A 26,588-nucleotide genomic window follows, 5' to 3' on the forward strand; every position below is an offset into this window, starting at 1 on the left:
TTGGTTTTATTATTATTTGTAGAAAGATTTTATATTAAATAGAATTAAACTATTACTAAAAGTATCAAAAACTTTAGTGCATCGTACACCATACAAAATATAAAAAATTAAGCTAATTAAGCTACTGGGTTCGTACCCCAATTATAAAGGTTTTAATTCTTTTCATTTTAATTTTTAATAATTCTTCAAAAATTTTATTTATTACAATAATAATTATTGGAACAATAAGTACAGTAACCTCTAATTCTTGGTTAGGACCATGAATAGGTTTAGGAATTAATTTATTATCTTTTATTCCCCCAAAAAGAGATAAAAATAATTTTAAATCAACTGATGCTGTTTTGAGGAGATGCACCCCATTTCGGCCCCCTTTATGTTTTATAAATTTTAATAAAAAACAAAGGAGCCTTTAGACTACTTTTAATGCGTGATTTAATTCTCTAACTTTCAACAATAACTATCGATAGATTAGTGATGAGCAATTTACAAAGGTATTTTATGGTGGTATAAAAATAATAGTATGTGACTTTAATATCGTGATTTGAGAAGTGAAGATATGTTGTAATTCAGATATAATATTATTCAGAGGGCGATCCGCTACGAACATGCTCGCCCCATTGGAAGATACAAGCTTTCAACCGATGTGGTCTCGACTGGCAGAGCGGCGATGTTGGCAATGGCTCTCTTGTGTACGAATGACTGCTACTCTCAGAATGCCGTGGTCACCCGTGTTGATGCCGTCGACTCGACCAAGCGACCACCTGAGTGGTGGTGCATTGTCCTCCTTGAGCAGCATGTGACATATTCGCTGCCAACGGCTGAGGCGACCTATGCTTAGGTGAGTTATGTCTGGCTCGTCGATAGTTGCATTGGCTTTGCCCCAGATGAAGTGCCCAGGCGTGAGTATCTCCAAGTCATTCGGGTTTTCTGTAATAAAACAGAGCGGTCTTGAGTTCAGCATTGCGGATATTTGACAGATGAGGGTTCGGAATTCGTGGAATGAGAGAAGAGAATTTCCAACGAACGGGGCGGAATGAATTACCAGTTAATTCCCAGAGCTAGGCAGTTGCGAACAATCATTCCGCTGGGGATCGCTTATAAACAGGTCGCGCAGTTCCTTCACCTCATTACGAGCACCCACGAAATTTGTGGAGTTGTCTGTCCATTTTGTATGCGGTTTCCCTCGAAGGCTGATGAATCTCTTCAAGGCAGCGATAAACGATGACGTGGACAGGTCCTGCAAAGCATATCAAAATTAAGATGTAGCATTTCGTTGGTGAGCGATTTCTGACCTCTGATTAGAAAGGACCGCAAAAGTCGATGCCAGTTACGTGAAACGTCGGCTTGGCTGCACACGCTCAGCTGGTAGCGGGGCCATGACTTTAGGTCGCAGCGCACGCACCTGTTGATATTTGAGACAGCCTTGAGACCTCCGATGGGCCAGTATCGCTGGCGGAGTGTTGCTAGAAGGAATTGCGGACCAAATGATATGTGATCATACCTGCGGTGACTGGGCGGCGTTTAGGCAACAATAACGGATGCCTTGCTTCATATTCCAAGTTTGAGTTCTGAAGGCGCCCGCCGATGCGCAAGAGTTCCTCAGCGTCCAACAGTGGGCGCAATGAACGAAGTTTGCTTCTTGTTGGAAGCGGCCTTCGGCGAAGTGCGTAAGTTGAATGTTTTTTATAAGTAAATGCGTTCCGCACTTGATATCATCTGGAGTGAGTGGACCTTTTGATCTCGTCGAATCAGATCTTTCTAGCGCTATAAATCGATACACATATGCGAAAGTGCGCTGTAACTTGGCAAATGTGTTGTTGCATTTACAAGATGCCGATAGGTCCGTCTTCGTTGATAGTACCAGCACTTTTTGGCGTTGTTCTGGAAGCTTAAAGGGATAGGCGGCCTGTAAGAATGGGGGTCCATTATGCCATAGCTGTGCATTATGCATTATGCCACGTGATAAAATGTCCGCACGGTTCAGCTGAGAGGGCACATGATGCCCGGTCATACCCTTTGACCGCTCCTGTATTTGTAATACCCTGTTGGCTACAAAGACGTTAAACTTTGAAGGTGAATCACGAATCCATGCAAGCGCTACTGTTGAGTCGGTCCAGCAATGATATCTGAATTCGAACTGATTGCACTTGGCAATGTTTCCTATGAGCTCTGATAATAAAAGTGCAGCTGCCACCTCAAGCTTTGGGATTGTCCGCGTCTTTAATGGAGCGACCCTTGATTTATACCCCTTTCATTTCGGATCTGACAAATTCGCAAGCACCATAAGCGGCTGTGCTGGCGTCGCAAAATCCATGCAGCTTATACGTAGCCAGCGGTATCAATACAAAACGGGAGAATTTCAAGCTGCTGACAAATGAGAGTTGCGATATGAGTTTGATCCATTCGAGGTACAGCGACTGCGACAGGCATTCGTCCCAATTGACCCTTTCCTTCCACAGTGCTTGGAGAAATACCTTTAACCTGGTAACGATGGGCGCGATCAATCCGAGCGGATCGTAAAATCTCGCTATCATGGATAATATGCTCCGCTTTGTGACTGATCCTTCGGGTACGATCTCCGCAAAGTTGAAAAGCAGGCTATCAGAGATAGGGCTGCAAGCTAAAGCAAGCGCCTTTGCAATGTTGGTGCCATCCTTGAACTCCATTAGCTTCTCACAATCGGATTCGCTTTCTACTTTTAATGCATCTGGCTCGTTTGAGTACCACTTTCTGATTAGAAAGCGACCTTTAGACAGTAGCAGTTATACTTGCTGTCGGATCTGAATGGCTTCTTCTGCAGAGCACCCTCCAGAAATTAAATTGTCTACGTAGAAGTCGAGACAAAATATCTTTGCAGCTAGTGGAAAGGTAGGCTCTTCATCGTGGGCCAGCTGCTGCATCGCTCGAATTGCTAGAAACGCAGCGGGTTTGGTTCCATACGTTACTGTATCCAGGGTGTACGTCCGCTTTCATTTTTTTCACGCCATAAGATGCATTACAGAAATTGATCTGGATGCGTTATTCGGACACAGCTGTACATCCTACAGATGTCACCGCACATGGCAACCTTTAAAAAACGAAAATGAATTAGAATGTTGAATAATTTGGGTTGAATTGCCTATTGGCCTGTATGCAAAAGATCATTCAGAGATGCGCCTGATGTGGATTTGGCTGATCCATCAAAAACGACGCGCAATATGGTGGTTGAGATTCTGGTCAGGTATGATCTCATATATCTTTTCTACGCAGTGGTGGGGTAAATATAATTGTGGGACAAGCTGCTGCTTGGAAGCCAAAGACATTTGGCCCAAGTCGATGTATTCGCACATGAATGCAGAGTGGCTCTCCTTCAGCTAGTGATTTATGTCCAATTTGTTTTCGAGCGACTAGAAACGTCATAGAGCACGTTGATATGAGTCTCCTAGCGTGTCGAAGCTGAGCTTTGCTGGAAGCCTAACTGGGCAGTGACTTTAGTCGCGTGGAGCCTTGCAGAAATAGCGTCTTCATCAGAGAGCGCAGGGGCTGTACCGCAGCAATTGTCGACTTCCCAGAATCGTTTTACAATATCTGACAGTGGATTCTCCCATGGATTAGGTTCCTTGTAAAGGGCTGAAAGGGATGTGTGTTTGTTGTGTACGCGAGAGAGCCCGCCAGACGCAATCCATCCGAGCTTGGTCTTTTAGAGCGTTGGTAGGTTATCCGCCATTCGAATTTGGCCGATGCAAATGAGATCGAAAAATAGTCCGGCACCAAGTAATAAATCTATTCTTTGATACGTGAAAAACGTTGGATCCGCGAGCGAATTAGTTTTTGGGGATATTCCACCCAGAGATGCCTAACCCAAAGTGGGGTTGATAATCCGTTATACTGCGAGTAACGGCTGCTGAAAATGATGTGCTGAAGCTCCTGTCACGTGACTGCGCTGATATGTCAGTGGACATGTTAGAAGATAGGGTTGATTCGCCTATACCAGATACTGATACGGCAGCATGATGAATTTTGAGTTGGAGCTGCTTTACTACTAGATTTTTGTAGCCTTGACTGGCTGATATCAAACTCGGCCTTCATGCTCTCCGCAGATTCTTTACGCACCATCGGATCGGCTGAAGAATTCGTTCATTGCTAATAATTGGCGTTGAACAGAAGCGCATTTGGCTTTACAAAAGTCTTTTTCACTTGTCGAATTTTCCATTCTGTTGTTGACGAGGTAATGTTCGGTTGGTACGTTTTGTTGATTGCTCACTGTACTCCGGCCTGTCACAAAAATTCACTTATAGAGAAGAGCTATGCCCTTGACCACTGCGAATATCACAGAGTGAGCAGTGCGAGAATGCGATTACCGTCTTATGTGTGCAGCGGCTTGTGTATGTGTATGTAGCGAGATCAATTAAGGCGGCACTTGCATTCACATTCATATGTATGTATGTAAGTATATAGGTATCTGCTCGACGGCTTCTTTTCTAAGCAAACGGTTATGCTTGTATGCACCAAACAGCTTGATTATATTAGCCGATCTGCTAAATAACACGATAAGATCGTTAGAGAGATGCGCGCACTCGAGCCGGTGTGCGGTGTGTACATGAGTTTAGTGCCTATTCTGCAGCAGCAAAAGAGCGATGAACAACGAATGAAAGATTTGCGGCAAGACGAGAAGCAAGAAAGAAATATCACGTCGGGGTTTTGTTTGTTTTGAGGAGATGCTAGTTTTCACCCCACTTCGGCCCCTCTTATGTTTTATAAATTTCAAAAAAAATCAAAGGAGCCTTTAGATTGCTTGTAATGCGTGATTGACTTCCCGAACTTTCAACAATAACTATCGATAGATTAGTAATGAGTTATTAACAATGGTATTTTATGGTGTTTTCAAAATAATAGTATGTGACTTCAATATCGTGATTTGAGAAGTAAAGATATGTTGCAATTCAGATAAAATATTATTCAGAGGGCTTTCTACTGCGAACAGAAGCTTCTTTAAAATATTTTTTAACCTAAGCTTTAGCCTCAACTGTTTTATTATTTTCAGTAATTTTATTAATATTAAACAATAGAATAACAATTGAAATTAATAATTCATTTACTTCAATAATTATTTTATCAACTTTATTATTAACCATTAAGAGGTTCTAGTCGGGAGCTCCCGACCAAGGGATACCCTGAACCCTCTTCTTCCAACATCAAGTGCATATATAAGGTGCGTAACGAAATTATACGAAACTTTTTATTTCTTAACTTTTTTTTGTTTGAGTAATCTTAGAAGTATAGTAATGCTTTATTTTCGAAAATGTATATGAAAGCAACATTATATAATAACATAGGCATTTAAATGTTCATAGGTTTTAAAATATTTGAAAAAATAAGAAAAATTACACTTTTCGAGTGTAACGATATTATACGAAAACTCGTTTTTTTAGCTTATAAAACCATTTGAAGTAGAAACAGAAAACATAACATACGACTACAAGCAAAACTCAATATTTAAATAATTAAAATCAAGAGAAATCTGTACTATTTATAACAATTTGAATTTCATATATAATATCACAAGTTGGAAGAATGGAAATAGCTTAATTCAGTTTGTAAACTGTGAAATTGAATTGTTAGAATAAACATTTTCCAACGAAAAAATTAAATACTATGACAGGTTTTATTATCCAACCAAATTTTGAAAATTTAAAAGAAACAACAGAGCTAAGATTCGAAAAAAAATAACATATGGGTTATTCACTATATTTTTTATTAATCTTTGTAGCTGCAATCATTTTGATATGTTTATACTTAAAGGGGAAGAATTACGGCCTTGACGGCACCACCCCATTCACACCAATATAATGTCGAGTTCAAACCAGTTGAGCTTGTAAGCCCTGTATCCGCTGGACTAAAATCCAATTTAATGTAAGCACAATCCAACTCTTGAAGATCTAAGTGTTATAAAATATTTTGACACATAAATGCGACGCAACTTCTTTGGAAATAGATTCCATTATTAATTCAGTTAAATCGCCACAACAGCTTCACTAATGGTGACCACTTTTTATAAACAATTCCTAATCAATCAGCCCAGAGCCTCGCAGAATTTCTGTTAAGTGGCTATGGCGAAACATAAAACAAAGCCTCAGTTGCTCTCTGCAGCTTCTCTGCTTGGCGCTCTCTATAAACAATAGCCCCAAATCACCAACTGAGCCTTTGCACTCTTTTGTCTTAGAATTATAATTCACTTTTAAGAAAACCACAAATCTAACCAGTACGAATAAACGCAAAATTAAAAGTTAAATTCGAGTGTAGTATTATTTCTTGGTATACATCTAAAAAATATATAATTCACGAGTGCACAATAATATAAACATAGAACATAGAAACATAGAATATGAACATAGAACACGACTGTGTTTGCTGCATATATACCGGGATGAATTTCCTGGTTCGGAATAAGAATGTTATTTTTATTTGAAGCTAGCTCGATTTTTCGGACTACTTCGGATGTCGGATGTTAGCGGAGCTGTAAGTTATGAGCAGATCTTTTGAAGGTGTCAAATCTAATTGACAATTATATTTTTTAATAAAATCTATGCCTAAAATTCCATCACACGGTACAGAAAAAATTCAAACGACAATATGGAAGTTGTGGGGAATTAAATATTTAGTTGCTTGTATTTCTAAAGATGTTAGTCCTTTGGATTGAATCAATGCTTAATTGATTTGAATATTAACTTGATTATTAACGTCTATATCATTGAAAGGGTCGGAACTTTCTTTGAACAAAGATATATCTGCACCAGTATATATCAAAAATATTAGTTCCTTGCCTTTATTTACATTTTCGAATGTTACGAATATATTTTCATTAAGATTAACCGAATGAACCTTTTTAAACCCTGAACCCATTGAAAATGGAAAGAAAGGCCATATTGTATTTGTGTAAAAGCAAATGTATGTAGCAGACAGAAGGAAGCATCTCCGACCCCATAAAATATATATATTCTTAATCAGCATCAATAGCCGAGTCGATCTAGCCGTGTCCGTCTGCCAGTCCGTCCGTCCGTATGTATGAACGCAAGGATCTCAGAACCTATAAGAGTTAGAGAAATTTTAGAAATTTTAGAAGTAGGTGCTCCTAGTGCCTGCGCAGATCGAGTTTGTTTCCGATAATCAATAACTTACTCCGTGTCTAAGCAAACGATAAAAATCGATATCGACATCCTGTTTTTTGAGCAAATTGGGTAAATAAGAAGAGCTAGAATAATCAAACATGTAGCTTCTAAAGTATTATATATATGTTAAGTATTTTTCATTTTACACATATCTCCACCTCCCCGCTTACACTACACAGCTATAAATCAAGTTAATAACTCAACATTTATTGCCAACCAATTTAAGCCACAATTCAAATGTAATTGAATTTTTCAGAATAAGCAAATATTCTATGGTACAATAGGATATACTGTAGAAAATTTCATAAAGTTCACCAAAGTTATATGCGACTACGCTATTGGATGAGGAGCAGCTTCAGGATTTTCTGTATACTTATACACACACACATTCATGCGCGTCTGCTTCGCATTCTGACAGCATGGTAATTTCGGTTTTTTCGTCTTTTTTCTGTAATGCTATTTAAGTTCCTTTTTATCATAAGCACTTAATTATTGGTATGGCTGTTGAGTAGAGTCGACAGCAAGTAATGCAGGCAGTTTCGAGTTTAGGCCGGCCAATGGAATATTTTTTGAAATTTATTTGGTGTTGGAATAAGAGGGTTCAGGGTATTCCCTAGTCGGGAATTCCCGATTAGAGCCTCTTACTTTTTAATATCTATTGTTGTGTACCTAAGCGCTATTGGGTCTTTCCCAAAGTATTTTGGGCAACTCTCACGTTATTGTTATTGTTTTGACCTCTGCTTGAGTTACCACGTCCTCTAGAGTTTCGTCTAAATTGGCCTCTCTGTCCATTGCTGCCATTATTATTGTCACCTATTACCATTATATTGGTAATTTCCGCGGTTGTTTCCGCGGTTATTGGCTTGGCTGGGTATATTTCTCTGATGCTGCGCAGCGTATAGGACTGTTTGGATGTCCTATTGTGTCTGAGCAGCTATCCACAAAGACAAAGACCTCAGTCATGCTATGAAAATTTCGTGATTTCATTACAGACCCAACTTCGTCAATTGTGCAGTTTGTTTGGATATTTCAGCAACTTGTAGGCTAGTTCTTCAGCGATTCACCGATTACCATATGTACTGCTTGCAAATCCTTTGTTAACAGTTCAACTTGTTGAATATGTTGACTTGCTGTCTTTTGCTTGTATAAAGCTTTAGCTCATTCGCCTTTTATTATATCATAATTGTTTGTTCTGTATTGATAAGGTTTCGAACATGGCCTTTGAGTCCACTTTTTATTAGGCTTAGTGCTGTAGTTTCATGTGTTCCTTTTAGTGAATCTACTAAATTAAAAGCATCAATGAAAACTTGTAAATTCTCAGACTTTCCACTAATCTCAGGTAGAGTGAAAAGGTTAGTATGAGGAATTCTACTTGCGTCAGGGCCATATTTACAGTTTTGTCTTCTATTCCAAAGTCTTGTTCAGACTCAGATAGCTCGGGTAAAGTGATTACCGCTTGTATCGTAACATCGTGTAGATCTTCTCCTCTTAAATATTTGTCTGGACCGCTTGCGATTTCAGAATCGCTTAATGTCTTTATGTCTGTGTTTGTATCTTCTTCAACTAATACTGGGGTATTCAAAATCGAAGGTATTGCTGTCTAGTGTATATCATGATTAAATGCTATTTAGGTTTGTTTTCAGCCTATGCAAAAGTCTTGATTACGACCAATGTTGGGTATTTAATTTTTCTTTATTGTCGTGTATCAGTGAACGTGCTTGGTGAAAACATGCAACAAGTGTTGTTGCGTGTCAACTTATAGTCTCATTAGAAGTATTCCTATTTTGTGCTAAACACCTGTATGATTTGTCGAATTTTTCTATAATATCAATTAATTCGGTATTTATCTTTTGCCATTCCACTTTATTTTTAAACAAGTAAGAGGTTCTAGTCGGGAGCTTCCGACGAGGGGATACCCTGAACCTTCTTCTTCCAACTAGCTCACCTACATCTAATTTTCAAGTTTCTAGCTCTAATAGGCTCTGAGATCCTTGCGTTCATACATACGGACGGACGGACAGACAGACGGACATGGCTAGATCGATTCGGCTATTGATGCTGATCAAGAATATATATACCTTATGAGGTGCTTCCTTCTGCCTGTTACATACATTAGGACTTTGCACAAATAATATGTACACTTATTTTTTGACCCTCCCGGTTGAGGAGACCCAATTCTATACCAACATTAATTCTGATTTTTTTGTCAGAAGTTTATATATTAATTTTAGCTGGATTCGGAATGATTTCTCATATTATTAGTCAAAAATCAGGTAAAAAGGAAACTTTTGGATCTTTAGGAATAATTTACGCAATACTAGCAATTAGATTATTAGAATTTATTGTATGAGCTCACCATATATTTACGGTTGGGATAGACGTAGATACCCGAGCTTATCAGCAACACTAATTATTGCGGTACCCACAAGTATTAAAATTTTTAGTTTACTTGCTACACTTCATGGAACACATAACTTTCTTATTCACCTGCTATTCTAAGAGCTTTAGGATTTGTATTTTTATTCACAGTTGGAGGATTAACTGGAGTTGTTTTAGCAAATTCATCTTTTGATATTATTTTACATGATACATATTATGTAATTGCTCACTTTCATTATATTATCAATAGGAACCGTATTTGCTATCGTTTGTGGGGGTGGCGCCAGATAAATAATCCTCAGGTTAGTGAAGGATACCAGTGGTTATTTCGTATTAATACTTTATTAGAAAAACTTCGGCTGCATGTAACAAACTCTGAATATTGAGTGGTTTTACATATCTTTGGTTGGCGTTATGGGTGTGGAAAGGAGACCACAAGAAGAGTGCTGAGCGCATCTGGGATCGTATTAGTGAGTGAGTCTGTCTCAGTGAGTGAGTTTGTCTCTCTGAGTGACTCTCTCATACTGAGAGAGGCTCAGTCAATGCTGTGTTCAGACTTACAATGAACTGGAATGAACATTCTCTCCCTCCTGGAAATATGCAGAATGCAAGGATTCCTATTGGGTGCATGTGGCAGAGAGTATCCATCCAAACTTTTAAGCTATCGGCAGACCGCCTTGGCTCGGGAGGATACCTGGTACGATGATGTCTGGGTAGACGTCGGCGCCGAGTACCAAAGGTACTTTGGACCGCAGCACGGCTGTGCACGCTCCTTCTGCGCCAATGCGTGTGACGGAAAAGTCATAGGCCCTTGCCACGGTTGCATTAATGCGGCTTACTGAACTACATGGATCGATCAGAGCCCGAGTCTCAAGGGTCTTTTTCCCGGTGTCGAGCAGCAGTATGGCGGTGGGCAGTATACAGACCCCCTTGTGCTGGAGTAGGGAGGTAAGCGACGTCCTTATAGTAGCACGTCTCGGGCTTGTGGGTGATGTGCCGCTGGACGGCGAGGAGCCAGAAGCTCTTCGTGTGGGCCTGTTGGCTGGCCGAGAGGGTCGAGCGCTACGGGGATCACGCATGTGGGGAGAGGTGTGGTGGTCCTTTTTGCAAATTTTGCACTTGGCTCCACTGCGACCTGACACCGCTGAATGCTGATGAGCCAGGCAGTTGGCGAAATATTTGTTAATCAAAACGGCTCGGAGACGCTTCTCGGGTGTGAGCTTCAAGAAACGCTGGCACTTGCGTAGCGCATGGATGCCTCTACACACCTGGCATCTAAAGAAGTCCGTTCCTTGGCGTTGATTGGATGCCTACCAGGTATCCTCCCGAGGCAAGGCGGTCTGCCGATGGCTCATAATACTAAGTTTGGATGGATACTCTCTGCCACATGCACGCTGTAGGAATCCTTGCAATCTGCATATTGCCGGGGGGGGGAGAATGTTTATGCCAACAAGTCTGAACTCAGCATTGACTGAGCCTCACGCAGTGTGAGAGAGTCACTCAGTGAGACAGACTCACTCACTGAGAGAGACTCACTCACTAATACGATCCCAGACGCGCTCAGCTTTCTCCTTGTGGTCTCCACCTCCATAACTCCAACCAAAAATATGTAAAATCACTTAATATTCAGAGTTTGTTACATTTTCTCGTGGGAATTCTTCTAGCTCGTTAACTTAAATCTATTTTTCACTACGAGTTTCTTTAATCCGCTTCCCAATCATTTTCTGGGCCCATAACCTGTTGAGGGGAGGTATCCCAATCAACGCACAGATAAAGGATTGGAGCGGATAAAAACACGTCTGTTCAGTTTCGTAGCTTATTCGCAAGAGAACAAGATTGACAAAGATTCTGCTGTTAGCAGCTGTATTCAGTTATCGATTCATCGATTAGTTATATGACATGGTTGCACTGATACAGATAGTTTTATATATTATTAATAAACTGAATAAGAACATTTTTAGGTCTTTTAATAATTCCTTCTATTTATTGATTAAAACGTTCCCGTTATAATATTTTTTTAACACAATTTTATGACTATCCTTTATCATTTATGGATGAATTAACTGTACTCAACACATATTCGCTCATCTTGTACCTCAAAGAACTCCAGCAGTCCTAATACCTTTATAGTTTGTATTGAAACAATTAGAAATGTAATTCCATAAACCAGGAACTTTGACAGTTGGATTAAATGCTAATATAATTGCAAGTCATTTATTATTAACTTTATTAGGAAATACCGGACCTTCTATATCTTACATATTATCACTTATTTATTAGTAGCTCAAATTGTTTTATAAGTTCTTGAATCAGCTGTAGCTATAAACAATCTTACGTACAAACCATGACCATTAAATGGGGCAATTGGTGCTATAACTACTGTTTCAGGAATAATGAAATGATTTCATCAATATGACACAATATTATTTTTTTCTAGGAAATATTACAATTTTAACTGTTTACCAATGGTGTCGAGAAGGAACATATCAAGGATTGCATATTTATCCAGTACCTATTGGCTTACGATGAGGTATAATTTTATTTATTTTATTGAAATATGCATAAGTTTCTCAGCAACAACTAATATTTGAATCCTGGTCACACTTACGTCTTTTGTTTTGCTTTGTGCTTATTCGTAATCATAAGTATATCATTGGCTGTCGCTTATGAACTACCGAACAATGTAGACGTACAGATAGAGATAAAAAGAAAAACCTATTAATCCGGTTCAGTTTCCTGTTCCACTTTAAAAACATTATATAACCAACATTTATTAACTAATCAATTTTTTAATATGGCAGATTAGTGCAATGGATTTAATCTCCATATATAAAGGATATTTACTTTTATTAGAAAATAAATGTCAACATGAGCTAATTTGGGTCTTCAAGATAGAGCTTTTCCTTTTATAGAACAATTAATTTTTTTTCATGATCATGCCCTACTGATTTTAGAAATAATTACTGTTTTAGTTGGATACTTAATATTTATATTATTTTTTTAATAATTATATTAATTGATTTCTCTAACATGGAAAACTAATTGAAATAATTAAAACAATTTTACCGGCTATTAATTTATTATTTATTGCATTTCCATCTTTAAGTTTATTATATTTACTATATGAAATTAATGAACCTTCAGTAACTTTAAAAAGAATTGGTCGTCAATGATACTGAAGTAACGAATATTTCAAATGATGGATTTGGTTTATTAGATGTAGATAACCGAATTATTTTACCTATAAATTCTCAAATTCGAGTGTTAGTGACAGCCGCTGACATAATTCATTCATGAACAATCCCAACTTTAGAAGTAAAAGTTGATGAAACCCCCTGGACATTTAAACAAAACTAATTTTTTTACCGTCCAGTATTATTTGATGGTCAATGCTCAGAAATTTGTGGAGCTAACCATAGTTTTAAAACAATTGTAATTAAAAGAGTGCCTGTAAATTATTTTATTAAATGAATTTCTAATAATGTAAATTCTTCATTAGATGACTGAAAGCAAGTCTTAAACCATTTTATAGTAAATTTGCACTTACTTCTAATGAATTATAAAAAATTAGTTAAAATTATAGCATTAGTATGTCGACCTAAAATTATTAAACTATTAATATTTCTTAACTGCACACATCGCATCAATTATATGATTAACTTTATTTTTTATATTGTTCCATAAATTATTACGCTTATATGCCTTCTTCCCCTAAATCAAATGAATTAAAATATATTAATTTAAATTCAATAAATTGAAAATGATAACAAATTTATTTTCTGTATTTGATCCAGCAATTTTTGGTTTATCAATAAACTGAATAAGAACATTTTTAGGTCTTTTAATAATTCCTTCTATTTATTGATTAAAACCATCCCGTTATAATATTTTTTGAAACACAATTTTATCAACTTTACACAAAGAATTTAAAACTCTTTTAGGACCTTCGGGCCACAATGGGTCAACTTTCATTTTTATTTCTTTATTTTCTCTTATTCTTTTTAATAATATTATAGGTTCATTTCTTTATATTTTTACAAGAAAAAGTCATTTAACACTAACACTATCATTAGCTTTACCTTTATGACCATCCCTTATAATTTATGCATGAATTAACCATACTCAACACATATTCGCTCATCTTGGAACTCCAGCAGTCCTAATACCTTTATAGTTTGTTTTGAAACAATTAGAAATGTAATTCGACCAGGAATTAACTTCTAATATAATTGCAGGTCATTTATTATTAACTTTGTTATGAAATACCGGACCTTCTATACCTTACATATAAGTTCTTAGTAGCTCAAATTGCCTAATTAGTTCTTGAATCAGCTGTAGCTATAATCACTAACCAAACAACATAAAGACTGGACATCACATTGAAGAAACGTTGGCACAAAAACTCTTCTTACTCTCAGTTCTCAATGCTCTCTCCTTGTTTAGGGATCGGTTAAATGTGTCCGACAAGCAAAAATTCAATTTTTCCCAAATGCTGAGGCATTTCTACCCTTTTGAAGGCACGAGTAATATGAAATAGAGAAAGGGTTTGCCACGTCGATGCGAAATTCTTGCATTTTAGCTCGCTATCGTTGGTAAGGGTACCCAGGCGTTGCCATGAGTGCATTTAAAATATTTTGGACTTTCTATTCACGCATACTTCATGTTTTGTATATGGATAGAAGCATTTATGCGCTTGTGTGCCTCTCGCTTGCCTGCCTGCCTGTCACCGATGCAAATATAACAAGATTTTAGGATTTCTTATTTTCTACCTCTATACATAGACACACACATACAAATGCCTGTGAATTGGCAGATCATGGGCGCAAAAGAAAATACATATCATTATTGGCACACGAATGAATGTTGATCCCTTATTCCCTGCAGCAGCCCGTTGGGCCGAATGGGTCAACTTTTGGCAAGCACCTGCTTATGGAGGTCAAGTGACTGATCACCAAAATTATTAAAACTATAAATATATAATCGCTTCTTTTTTTTTAATTTGGTATATTTTTATATTTTAAAGATTCTAATTTTTACACAAATTCCCACTGATCATAAAATTATTTAGGTGATCAGTCACTTGACCTCCATATGCAGGTGCTTGCCAAAAATTCAATACATCTGAATTGTTCGGGGTGTATGTTTATGACATTCAATCGTACTACACCTTATCTTGTCAGTTATACAATCGACAATATCCCTTTGCAACGTATACTAACAGCTAAGGATTTAGGCGTTATATTTTATACCCTGAACCCATTAAAAATGCGTAAAAAGGGTATATTGTATTTGTGCAAAATGCAATTGTATGTAACAGGCAGAAGGAATCATCTCCTACCCTACAAAGTATATTTACTCTTGATCAGCAACAATAGCCGAGTCGATCTAGCCTTGTCCGATTGTCTGTCCCTCCGTCCGTATGTATGAGAGCTAGAGAAATTTTAGATGTAGGTGCTCCTAGTGCCTGCGCCGATCGAGTTTGTTTTCGATACTCGATAACGTCCTCTGTTTCCTAGCAATCGATAAAAATCGTTATCGACATCCTGTTTTTTGAGCAAATTGGGTAAGTTATAAGAGCTAGAGTCACCATATGTTGCTACTAGAATATTATATATATGTCAAGTACATTTCATTTTATTCCTATCGCCACCTCCCCGCTACCACCACACAGCTATAAATCAAGTTAATAGCCCAACTTTTATCGCCAACCAATTTAAGCCACAATTTAAATGCAATTGACTTTTTCAGAATACACTAATACTCTATATTTAAATAAAATATATTGTATTTTCATAAAGATCGGTTAAATGAAATCCAAAGTTATATGCAACTGCGCAATTGGATGGGGCATCAGCCTTAAGAATTTCTGTATACATGAACACACATTCATGCGCGTCTGCTTCGCATTCTAACAGCATGGTAATTTCGACTTTTTTCTGTAATGCTATTTAAGTTATTTTTTTGTTTTCATAGTAAATGACATTAGTTTCCATTTTCCAAAGGAATGCATAATTTACCAATGTAATAAACTCAATCAGATTGGTCGTAGTTGACCGATTCTTTACGAATCCATTTTATACAGGAAAAACACAACTGATTATATTTTGTGATTATATTTTTTAAATATTTTAGGATTAGAGAAATAACTTTTAATTTAATACCATAAGCGCTTATACAAGAACGAAGGCCCATTCTCTTCGGAACTCTGTAATTGCTCGGTCCCTTTAATCTTTTGTTATGATTAAAATCTGTTCTGTAAGCTGTATCTCAGAAATTAGTCGTGTTGCTCATCAATTGGTTAAGTCTTTATTATTAGATTCTATTCCTATTTGTGATTAGATTCTCAAAAGGTCAAAAAACCAACAAATATATAAGTTAACAACAAATAAATTCGTACAGTCCCAATAAGAAGCATTGCAACACCTCATAAGAAGCGCAGCAAAATTCTGACTTAGTGTCTATGCCATTGAAGAATTGCCCAACGGGCCAACATCATCAGCAGCGACGCCGCTGCCAACGCCGCTGCAGCTAAGCCACAGGTTACTAGGGCTAGAATAGATTTAATTTTATTTAGTTGCAAATTAACATCAAATAAAGGAAGTTGTGCTTCCCCAAAAATTATAATTTTTTCATCGTTTAATAAACCTTGGAATTAACTGGCTCCCGAGCAGGGATCGGCTCGTGTTACAACAGAACATAACGCTTCTACGTGCGCGTTAGTCGGTTATATCGCGAAAACAAAACCAGTGCAACTCTCGTCGATTAAATTCAACGATTGGTGAAATTCGCGAAAGGCAATTGGAACTTAATTGTTGAATTTTGCCCATCGGTGGACAACGCATCCTGTAAGGCCCGCCCGCAGGATACTCTCAATGAATACTGGTCGCAGGATCCCCAGTAGATACACAAAGGCTTCAAAAAGGATAAATCCAGACCGGCAGGGGAGGTTGCCACATCAGGAATAGTACTGTAAGTTAGAATCACAAAGAAAACTAAGGAACAACTAACACAAAAGTGAAATAGAATTATAAGAATAATAAATACTAAGCAAGATAAAGAAGTGTAAAACGATAAACAAATATAAAGACTACGAACGTAGTATAAATTATTTCCAACTTTGCGACCCCCAAGGGACCCTCCAAAGTAGAAGGAAGAAACCAGCCACTGGTTTTAAAAAGAATACAAAAACGATCAAAAATGCAATCAAAATATAGAGTAAAAAATTAACACTAGATTTAAATATACTTTGAAATTATCTTTAAATATACAATATAAATAATATATCTCGTTTATGGCAAATGAAAGCAATTTAGTTAGGCCCCCAATAGTATCAGATCAACCACAGGTAGGCGGACATAACTGGAACAGACAGCAACAACGACATATCGACAGACAACACGAACATTTACAAAATAGAGTCATCGCGAATAACGAAGAGCAGATGATAGCAGCCACGGTTAGCCAGATTTTGGCACAACAACTGCCGACATTAGTAAAGCAATTAGTCAACCCCTCTAGGGAGTTTAGTGACGTAGACGACCAAACAATAACTGCCAACCACAATTTGAATGACTTAGACAGAGTTCCGGAACTTAGCTCATGGAAGAAGAGTGTAGATCGTATACTCTCAGCCTATGCAGCTGAGGCAGGTTCGCCAAAATACTTTGGCATATTGCATACAGTGAGAAACAAAATCACTGAAAATGCCGACACGGCCCTCGAGTCGTATAATGTTCCCCTAATTTGGAGCGCTATCTCCAAATGTCTCACGCTGCACTACGCAGACACAAGAATTGTGAGAACGTTAGAATATCAGATGACAATGTTAGTGCAAGGTAACAACCAAACAGTAGAAGAATTCTACCAGGTCGTTTACAACCACTTGTCGCTGATATTAAATAAAGTAGGCTGCATGGAATTAAATAGGGAATCCGAAACCCTTATTACAAAAATATACCGAGATAAAGCATTAGATACCTTCATTAGAGGTTTGAAGGGAGATTTACCACGGATTCTCGGAATAAAGGAGCCCGCAGATCTACCTTCAGCCCTTCACTATTGTTTAAAACTGGAGAATTAAAATTCGAAAAGAAATCAACAGCAAACCCAAATAGAAATATACCACCACCTACACTGCCACCCCGAACAGCTCAGCCCTCTTTCGCCCAAAACTTATAGGCCACCACCCATTAGCTTCAGGCCCCAACTCCCGATCCCTACACCTTGGCCAACCAATACCAACCATGGACCACCGACTTACAACAATAATGGACTTACAACAATAATGGAACGATTCCACAATACCCCAACCAACGAACCTACCAGACACAACCACAACAGGTATACGTACCCAATAGACCTTCTGCACCAAAACCCCAACCAAGTCCTGAGCCAATGAACGTAGACCAAAGCATCCGCACGAGGATGATAAATTACATGAACAGACCCAATTTTGAAGTAGGGAAAAGACCTCCACCACCAGTAAAACAAAGAAATTTCAACATACAAACAGGAGAAAAACAGACCGAGACAGAAGACACTGACAACTGTGTGACCATGGAGGAATACGTACAATCAATGCTAAATCGAACAGCAGACTGAATACGAGCAGTCATTAAACGAATACGTCCAACAAATTGAAGAAACAGATGACGGACGAAATACCCAATACGAACACTCAGACATTCTATTTTCAGGATAGAGAGCTCCTCTCTTCCTTACATATCATGTAAGATGGGGAGCTTAAAATTACTCAAAATACTAATAGATACAGGATCAAACTGAAATTATGTCCAACCGAATTTCGTGTCCGAAACTATTCCAAACGAAAAACCCTTCGAAGCCGTCACAGTCGGCGGAAGCATTAAAATTACACACCACAAGTTCGTTAATCTTTTCAATAGAAACGATATAAAAATAAAATTCTCCTACCCACCCTAAAATCATTCGACGCCATATTAGGTAACGATAGTCTAAAGGAACTGGATGCTGTGATACAAAGCAGCAAGAATCTACTAATAATCAAGAACAATATTTGCTAACACGGTAATACCAAAGACAATATAAACACTAAGATGAGTAACGTCCATACATTTGAATGCAACGCAAAATATCTGGCCTGGCCTTTCATCTGGCCTTTGAGGCTTCGTACGGCATGCCTGCCGACTTGTAGTTCGTTCTCCAAAGACCAGACGAACGAATGCCGCGGCTTGCTGATGCTGACACGAGCTACGAAGTTAGTCGCCAGCCTGTCTTCAGCAAAGCTGGTCGATGCTGCTTTGCGTCGCTTTGTTTTCGAAGTACATTCAGTGAAAAAGTTTAGAACTTACGATCGACGCAAAGTGCTTGTGCTTTATCCATGAAATGCATGCTTTACTTAAATGATATAGATATTAACGATTAATATTACAGGAAAATTTGAGAACTTATATAATTTTTACACAAGGCGCTTCTTGCGTAATAACTATGTTAAGAAAATAGCACACACTTTTCTTTTTGGACAGTGTATGGTCGAGAAAAGTTCTTGTCTCAGCCAATAGCGTGCGTGCACCTTTCGTTGTATGCGTGAATTATACCTGCATAAGATCTTTAATGTATGTATGTATGTGTTGTTATTCAATGCTCTGGCTTTAGCTGGCAAGAAATTAATTTTGTTAGTTTTCTAGCGCAGATCATGACCTATCCCGAATTTGTGTTGATATATGAATGCATTTTGTGTACAGAGGTTGGCTCCGCAGAAAATATGTATTTCTAAGTCGCTAAAAAAATAAGAAAATTGTTTCCTTGCCAGCCAGAGACTTTGCCAGAGCAGTGGATAACAACACATTCAAATATGCTGTTATGTATGTATATTCACACGCATACCAACATAATTGCTTGCACGGCCCTCATAGAGCCGAAGTTGAGAGCAAATTCTATTTTTAGCTTTTTCATTCTCTCGGCTGTGAGAGCGCAATGCTACAGATTTCGTTTTCGTTCTCAATTTTCAAAAAATTAAGCTGCATAGTAGCATTTTGTTGTATTGCGTTACTCATCTTAGTGTTTATATTGTCTTTGGTAATACCACGGACAGAACATATGACACACGTACAAAAAAATAGCCTTAATCAACTAGTTAAAATGCACCCACACCTATTCGCCAATCCTGACGAAAAACTGACATACACAACCAACGTCAGAGCAGAGATTCGAACAAAAACCGACTCTCCATATATTAAAAATTTTACCAATTTCCAATGTCTTTAAAAGACACAGTACACAACCAAATCAAAGCACTTTTAGAGGACGGAATCATCCGACCCTTCCGATCCCTTCCGATCCAATTGTGTGGATTGTTCCGAAAAAATTAGTTGCCTCCGGGCAAAAAAAAAATCGCATGGTTATAGACTACAGGAAACTAAATAGAGAAACTACCGTAGAAAAATACCCAATACCCGAAATCAACGAGGTACTAGCACAGCTAGGCAATAACAAAGTTTCTCTGTCTTAGATTTGAAAAGTGGCTTCATCAAATACCCCTTAAGGAGTCAGACATAGAAAAAACTGCCTTCTCCGTTAACAACTGAAAATACGAGTTTACACGACAACCATTCGGTCTCAAGAATGCGCCCTCAATTTTCCAGAGAGCTCTTGACGACATCCTTCGTGAGCATATTGGAAAAATATGCTTCATTTATATTGACGATATCATTATCTTTAGCAAGAATTCGTGCGATTTGTCATCTCAGACAAGGGGATAGATACTAATGCAAACAAAATTGAGACAATAAATACCCACTTCCAAAAACAATCAAAGATTTAAGATCGTTTATTGTCCTCGCCAGCTATTATAGGAGGTTTATAAAAGACTTCGCTAAGCTGGCAAAGCCCCTTAACTCTCTTTTCGAATGAGGTAATACTCCATTACCCGGACTTCAGCAAAGAATTTCATCTGACAACAGATGCATCCAACTTTGCTATTGGGGCTGTCGTATCCCAGAACAAGCGACCCATTTGTTTCCTATCTAGAACTCTCTCTAAAACAGAGGAGAACTACGCCACCAATGAAATCAAAATGTTGGTCAATAATTTGGGCCTTAAAAGCCCTCAAGAATTACCTCTACGGTAAAGCGAGTGTAAAAATATACACCGACCATCAACCCTTAACCCACTCTCTTAGCAGTTGGAACGGCAACGCTAGGATAAAGAGGTGGAAAGGTTACGAACTCCTCTATAAGCCAGTTAGGGATAACATTGTAGCCGATGCGCTATCACGTATCCCTGTGATCAATAATATTGGATCAGTAGCCTCCACCCAGCACAGTGCAGACAGTTCAAGCCACAACTTAATTCCGAGCATAGAAGCTCCAATTAACGTATTCAAAAACCAGATCTCTCTCAGTAGAGCCAACGAAAAAATTACGAATTCCATATCCCATTGCCAACACAGGAATACAATTACTCGACCAAATTTCTCAGAACACGACCTTACGCAAATACTGAAAGGTCATCTAAACCCATCCGTAATCAACGGAATAATAACCTCAGAAGAATATACCGAACATTTTTGTAACTTCAAGATTAGATTCACACAGTCTCAAGTAAAAGATTTAACTAATGAAACAGAACAAGATGAGAAGATATTGGTTACACACAACTGAGCCCACCGCAACGCACTAGAAAACAAAATGCAATTATCCGAAAGATTATATTACCCAAAAATGAAGCAACGAATAACAAAATTAGTCAAACAGTGTCAGGTTTGTAAAGAAGAAAAATACGATAGGCAACCCAAAACTCAATGAAACACCAATCTCCGAATACCCAGGACATACAATACACATCGACATATACACGACAGAAAAAAACTAAGTACTAATGGCAGTAGACAAATTTTCGAAATTAGCTCAGGGACGAATAATCAAATCTAGGGCAATAGAAGACATTAAAAAACCACTTCATGAACTCCTTTTTTATTTTGGCGTACCTAAAACCGATGTAATAGATAACGAAAGATCCCTTAATTCAGCCTCAATCACTTTTATGATGCAGGACCAATAAAATATAGTAGAATATAAATCACCACCTTACAAAAGCACAGTAAATGGTCAGGTACAAAGATTTCATTCAACACTATAAGATATAATGGGATGCAACAAAAGAATAGAACATTCGAAGAACTAGTTAACAAATCAATATACGACTACAACTACACTATACACTCGATAACTAACAAGAGACCATTAGACATATTCTTCGGCAGAAACGTGACTACAGACCCAGACCAATACGAAAAAGCTAGGAAGGAGAACATTGACTGACTTAAACAGAAACAATCGACCGACATGCAGAATCATAACAAAAAACGTAACGACATACGAACTTATATACCAGGTCAAGAAATATTCGTCAAAGTCACTACCAGGTTAGGTACCTAACTGTCACCCAGATACAAAAAGGAAATAGTTAAAGAAAATAGAACCGTACTAACAACAACTGACAAAATAATACCTAAAGCAATATAAAAAACACATAAAAATTACAGATTCCTATTAATGATGACAATAAAAGAAACAGAAGGACACTTGGAAATATTGAACTACACAGACGCACAAACAATTACAATTTTAAAAGAAATAGGGAAACTACAGACATCGACAACACGAATCATACAAGTCATAGAGCTAGAACAGATCAAAAATGCATTATATAATCTCCTTTTTTACACCAAAAAAGGTTTAAGAACCAATACTTTATACCACACTTTACGTCACGAAATAACGCGAGCTATTGTCACTTTCGACACAATATCACTTTTCCATAAACGAAAGACTAGAGCGATCAACATTATAGGCACAGCTTGGAAGTATGTAGCCGGCAGCCCGGACAACGACAACTTAATAATGCTTACCGACAACATAAACAATCTTATAGAAAACGACAATAAACAAATTATCATAAACAGGCAATTAGAAGATCGAATTAATAAACTCTCGAAAATCTCATATGATTTAACCAATAGCATAAGAAAGGAATCTCTCTTAAGTGATGAGATAGCTATAAGCTTACAAAATCAAATTAGGCTGACAAAAGAAGAAATAATTAATATTAAGTACGTACACGTAAGCTTCAACAATAATAATTGTATACCCAAGTTAGTTAGTGGAGAGCAAGCGCTCTGTGGCTTTAGCAATGCAGATCATATCCCGGATATCGAGAAAATCGACGATGAACTTATACAAGTGAACGACTTCAACGGCACTATTAGATGGCAAGAAGAAAAGAAACGCGTGAGCGGCACCTACATGATTAACTTCTGGAACGAAACCGTATTCATCAACAAACAAGAGTTCAGCAACCTAGAGGTCACCGTCATGACCCCAGGAAACCCAACAATACAAGTAACCCCAATAGAAAAGGAAAGAATAAAGATTCTTTCTCTGGAAGCATTAGAAGAATTGCACATCAACAACATAAAAAACATGCAAAAACTTTTTACGCACTCTATAGCCATCATTCTTACCTGTGTATTACACGTAATGAAGAAAAATAAGAAAAATATAATACTGGAACTGAACAAAGAATAAGACAGATCCAAAAAAGAACCAGCACTTATCCAATAACCTCAGGTTCAACAACATACCTTTCTTCTGATGATCGCTTGAGGACAAGCTTGAATCAAAGGGGGAAGAGTTAACAACAAATGAATTCATACAGTCGCAATAAGAAGCATTGCAACACCTCATAAGAAGTGCAGCAAAATGCTGACTTGGTGTCTGTTCCATTTCCTCCACGCGCCGACTGGCAACCGCCGAAAATTCCAAGAAGAATTGCCCAACGGGCCAACAACATCAGCAGCGACGCCGCTGCCAACGCTGCTGCCGCTAAGCCACAGGTTACTGGGGCTAGAATTGATTTCAGTTTATTTAGTTGCAAATTAACATCAAATAAAGGAAGTCTTGCTTCCCCAAAAAATTCTAATTTTTTCATCGTTTAATAAACCTTGGAATTAACTTATATATCCCAAATGTCATAGTAAACAAATTAATAAAAATGTTGCTCCAATAAGAACATGAATACAATGAAATCCTGTGGCCATAAAAAATGTTGAACCATAAACTTAGTCTGCAATTGTAAATGGAGCTTCAATATATTCATAAGCTTGTAGTATTGTAAAGTAACTTCCTAAAAGAACGGTAAAAAATAAAAGGGAAGGGTTAGAAGTAATAATTCCAGCAGGTGGTTATCATGCTCCTAGTTCAATTGCTGGTGATAGGCTTCTCTAAAAAAATTTTCAAAATCACTTAAAACCAATAGTTACCGGATAAGTATGAAATCCTTGATATGTTCCTTGTCAAGAAACATATCGTAATTGGTAAACAGTTAAAATTGTAATATTTCATTAAAAAAAAATGTGTTATATTGATGAAATCATTTAATTATTTCCCTGCAGCAGCCCGTTGGGCCGAATGGGTCAACTTTTGGCAAGCACCTGCATATGGAGGTCATGTAACTGATCACCTACATAAACGAATAGGGAAAGTCTATCCGAGTATATCATTCAAACAGTAAGATCAAATGAGTTTTTCGAATCATAAGCTGTATTGTAGTCACCAACGTGCGGATATACAATCAGGGAATTCGTTCCCTTTCAATACGTCAGCATGTCCATGCGCTCCCATGCTCAGTTTTACTCTCCTACGCAAAAACAACTGCATGCACCACCGCTATCCTCGCTCTAACGGTCCGTATGTCCGCCCCACACTTCTAGAACTTTCTACAATCGCATTATCGAATAAGGTAGAAGTGTCGATTATCAATTGCACAACTTAGTGGATTGAAACAGTGTTTCGTTATGTAAGACCCCGTTCGTTTATTAAAAGATAAGCTAATTTTCTCTAATCACAATACAGCTACAAAGCGATCGTTTCCAAATTGGAGAAGCATTGAGTGGCAAGCCGAATAAATAGTGAAAGTGATTTTGGGATGTGAATCTAAGTAATATTAGAGTTAACTAAAATTTTTATTACAGTGGTGAAAACTAAGTCATGCGACCGACCGGCTTCTGCAAGCACATTCACGCTGCCATGTGCTTGCACATTTGCGGATGAGACCGGCCGGCCAACTAATTCCACCATAGTTTTTTTTTTTTTTGGAAGAGCCACGGAAAAACTGTTCAGGCAGGCGTAACACGAAGGGTGTGTCCTACAAGCCCTAACTTGATGCTATTGGCAACAACACCCTAGCCGTCGCCACCAGCTTTCCGTCCTGCGCAGCCGCCACGTTACCGACGCTGGCTAGGGCTTGCGAGCGCCTTCCATAAGCTCCTGTGGCACAAAGTGAACAAAGTGACTTGACCATTCAAATTCTAAGATGGCGCTTCTTCCGATATATCTTCATTGCCGATACCACGAAAATGTATCGGCAGATTTTTGTGCATGCCAAACACTCCCTACCACAGAATTCTGTTCCAAACAAATGACAACGAGCTTCGTTACTTCGAGCTGAAAACTGCCACGTTTAGAGTTAACTGTGCCACCTTTTAACACTTTCTGTATTGGCTCCGGCTCGTATTTTGCAGCGCTTATTGCGCATTTCATGAGCAATGTATATATGTTCATTGACACAGGCATATGCAAGCTACACACTCTCTCTCTCTCTCTCTCGCTTTGTAGCTGTTAATCAATAACACCATAAGTATATTCATGTTTAGATAGGTTAAGAATGAATCTTAAAACGAAAATAAAGCTTTTTCAAAAGAACAGCACTGACGTGATTCTGCCTAAAGCAATACGTGTGTTATAAATCAAATTAATACATTTAAATGGCTGCGGTAACCACAGTATTTTGTGCGACCGTTTGCAATTGCTCCATGTAGGCAAAGCCAGCGAGTGCCAGGAGTTTTGAAAGAAGTTCGAAGATATAGAAACCGAGATGGATATATGCGAAGCCATAAGCCCCTAACGCCAAGGAGATAGGGAAGCTTTCAAGGAATTTCAATTCGAGGTTGAAAAGCTCGTAAGCTCTCTATATAATCCAATAAATGCAGAGTCATTAGTTCATCTTTTTGAGCGCTTGGTACTTCGCATAAATGGTATGCCTAGCCCAACGGCTAGTACAAGCCAAGCGGTGGTCCACTGGGCCTAGGCACATACCTACGCACATACTACACATACACATATTACACATACTACACAAATTGTAAATTCGACTATTTCGCGTCTGTTAAAATAAAGTTATATATTTTACTAACAACGCGTGGTAACTTATTTTTGGTCAGTTGAATTCACTTTTTCACTTCGAGCAGCGAGTCCGGCGTCTTTTTTGGTGGCATTATAACTGGTTTACTATTTTCGGGATGAGAAAGCACGTCTGTTCGCTCCGACCATTCACTTTCGTCTGTGCAAATAAATTACTTTTCTCGCATCTCAACAAATATCCACGAAAACCAGCGGTAACCGCTACTCGTTCTTGCAACGCACCGAAAGCCAGTGATAACCGCTTTTCGTTATTGCAACGTAACGAACTCCAGATATAACCGCTTTTACTTCTGGCAACGTTTTCTTCGTGTCCTAACACGAATCAGCCGCCAAAGAGCTGCATGCACACCAACAACACTATGCACGGGCCACACTCAGCGAGGAAGAGGAAGAATCGAAGAATCACCGACTCTGATTGATACGAACTCTCCACACATGACTATGATAACTTTTGTTCTTGTCTTCTTTATTTTTTTGTGTACATATTCACCACTTAAATATTATGGTGCTGTCTTATTACAATTACTAATTGATTCCCCTTTGGTACATACACTTGTCGACACGGCCAACCTTGACGCTCACATCACCTCGTGTATGAATTCAGCAATTTGCGTTGACATGCACCTCTCAAGTTTCTGTTTCATAAACAATGCTCAAAATAAAATTAAAAAAAAAACATTTAAAATTGATGAATATTTTGAAACCTCTCCCTATGTTTTTCAGACTGACTTCGATAGTAAATGCTTATGCGTCTGTTTCATCGCCACAATCTTTATTAGCACCCTCACTGGTTCTACCAGTTGCGTTTGTTTCAATGCCACCA

The 26,588-nt window shown here is 38.1% G+C and overlaps 1 protein-coding gene and 2 pseudogenes across 2 annotated transcripts; 1 reads left to right on the top strand and 2 right to left on the bottom strand.

Annotated features, from left to right (window-relative positions):
* Nucleotides 1-471: 471 nt before the first annotated feature.
* Nucleotides 472-4,772, bottom strand: LOC116650083 (uncharacterized). Of its 2 annotated transcripts, none has more exons than XR_004303088.2 (3): nt 1,293-4,772; nt 1,043-1,237; nt 472-927 (listed from the first exon to the last, which is right to left on the bottom strand). XR_004303088.2 is itself a non-coding variant. In XM_032433428.2 (3 exons), exons 1-2 carry the CDS (start codon nt 2,009-2,011, stop codon nt 1,046-1,048), a joined length of 702 nt encoding a protein of 233 aa, XP_032289319.1. In that variant the 5' UTR covers nt 2,012-4,772; the 3' UTR covers nt 472-927; nt 1,043-1,045. The 2 variants fall into 2 exon arrangements, 1 of the variants encoding a protein (XP_032289319.1); XM_032433428.2 differs by having other exon boundaries at nt 1,502-4,772.
* A 7,615-nt stretch (nt 4,773-12,387) lies between these two features.
* LOC138911659 (cytochrome c oxidase subunit 2-like) lies at nt 12,388-13,034 on the top strand (annotated as a pseudogene).
* Nucleotides 13,035-23,535: 10,501 nt separating this feature from the next.
* Nucleotides 23,536-23,895, bottom strand: LOC138911655 (cytochrome c oxidase subunit 3-like; annotated as a pseudogene).
* Nucleotides 23,896-26,588: the final 2,693 nt, after the last annotated feature.

Source organism: Drosophila virilis, unplaced genomic scaffold (genome assembly GCF_030788295.1).
Source record: "Drosophila virilis strain 15010-1051.87 unplaced genomic scaffold, Dvir_AGI_RSII-ME tig00001840, whole genome shotgun sequence".
NCBI lineage: Eukaryota > Metazoa > Arthropoda > Insecta > Diptera > Drosophilidae > Drosophila > Drosophila virilis.

Bases quoted from the DNA above. Each gene is read 5' to 3' on its own strand.
- LOC116650083 (XM_032433428.2), bottom strand. From the start codon at position 2,011: ATGACCGGGCATCATGTGCCCTCTCAGCTGAACCGTGCGGACATTTTA. The intron at 1,238-1,501 runs GTATGATCACAT...TATGCTTTGCAG, and splicing joins ACGCCGCCCAGTCACCGCAG to GACCTGTCCACGTCATCGTT.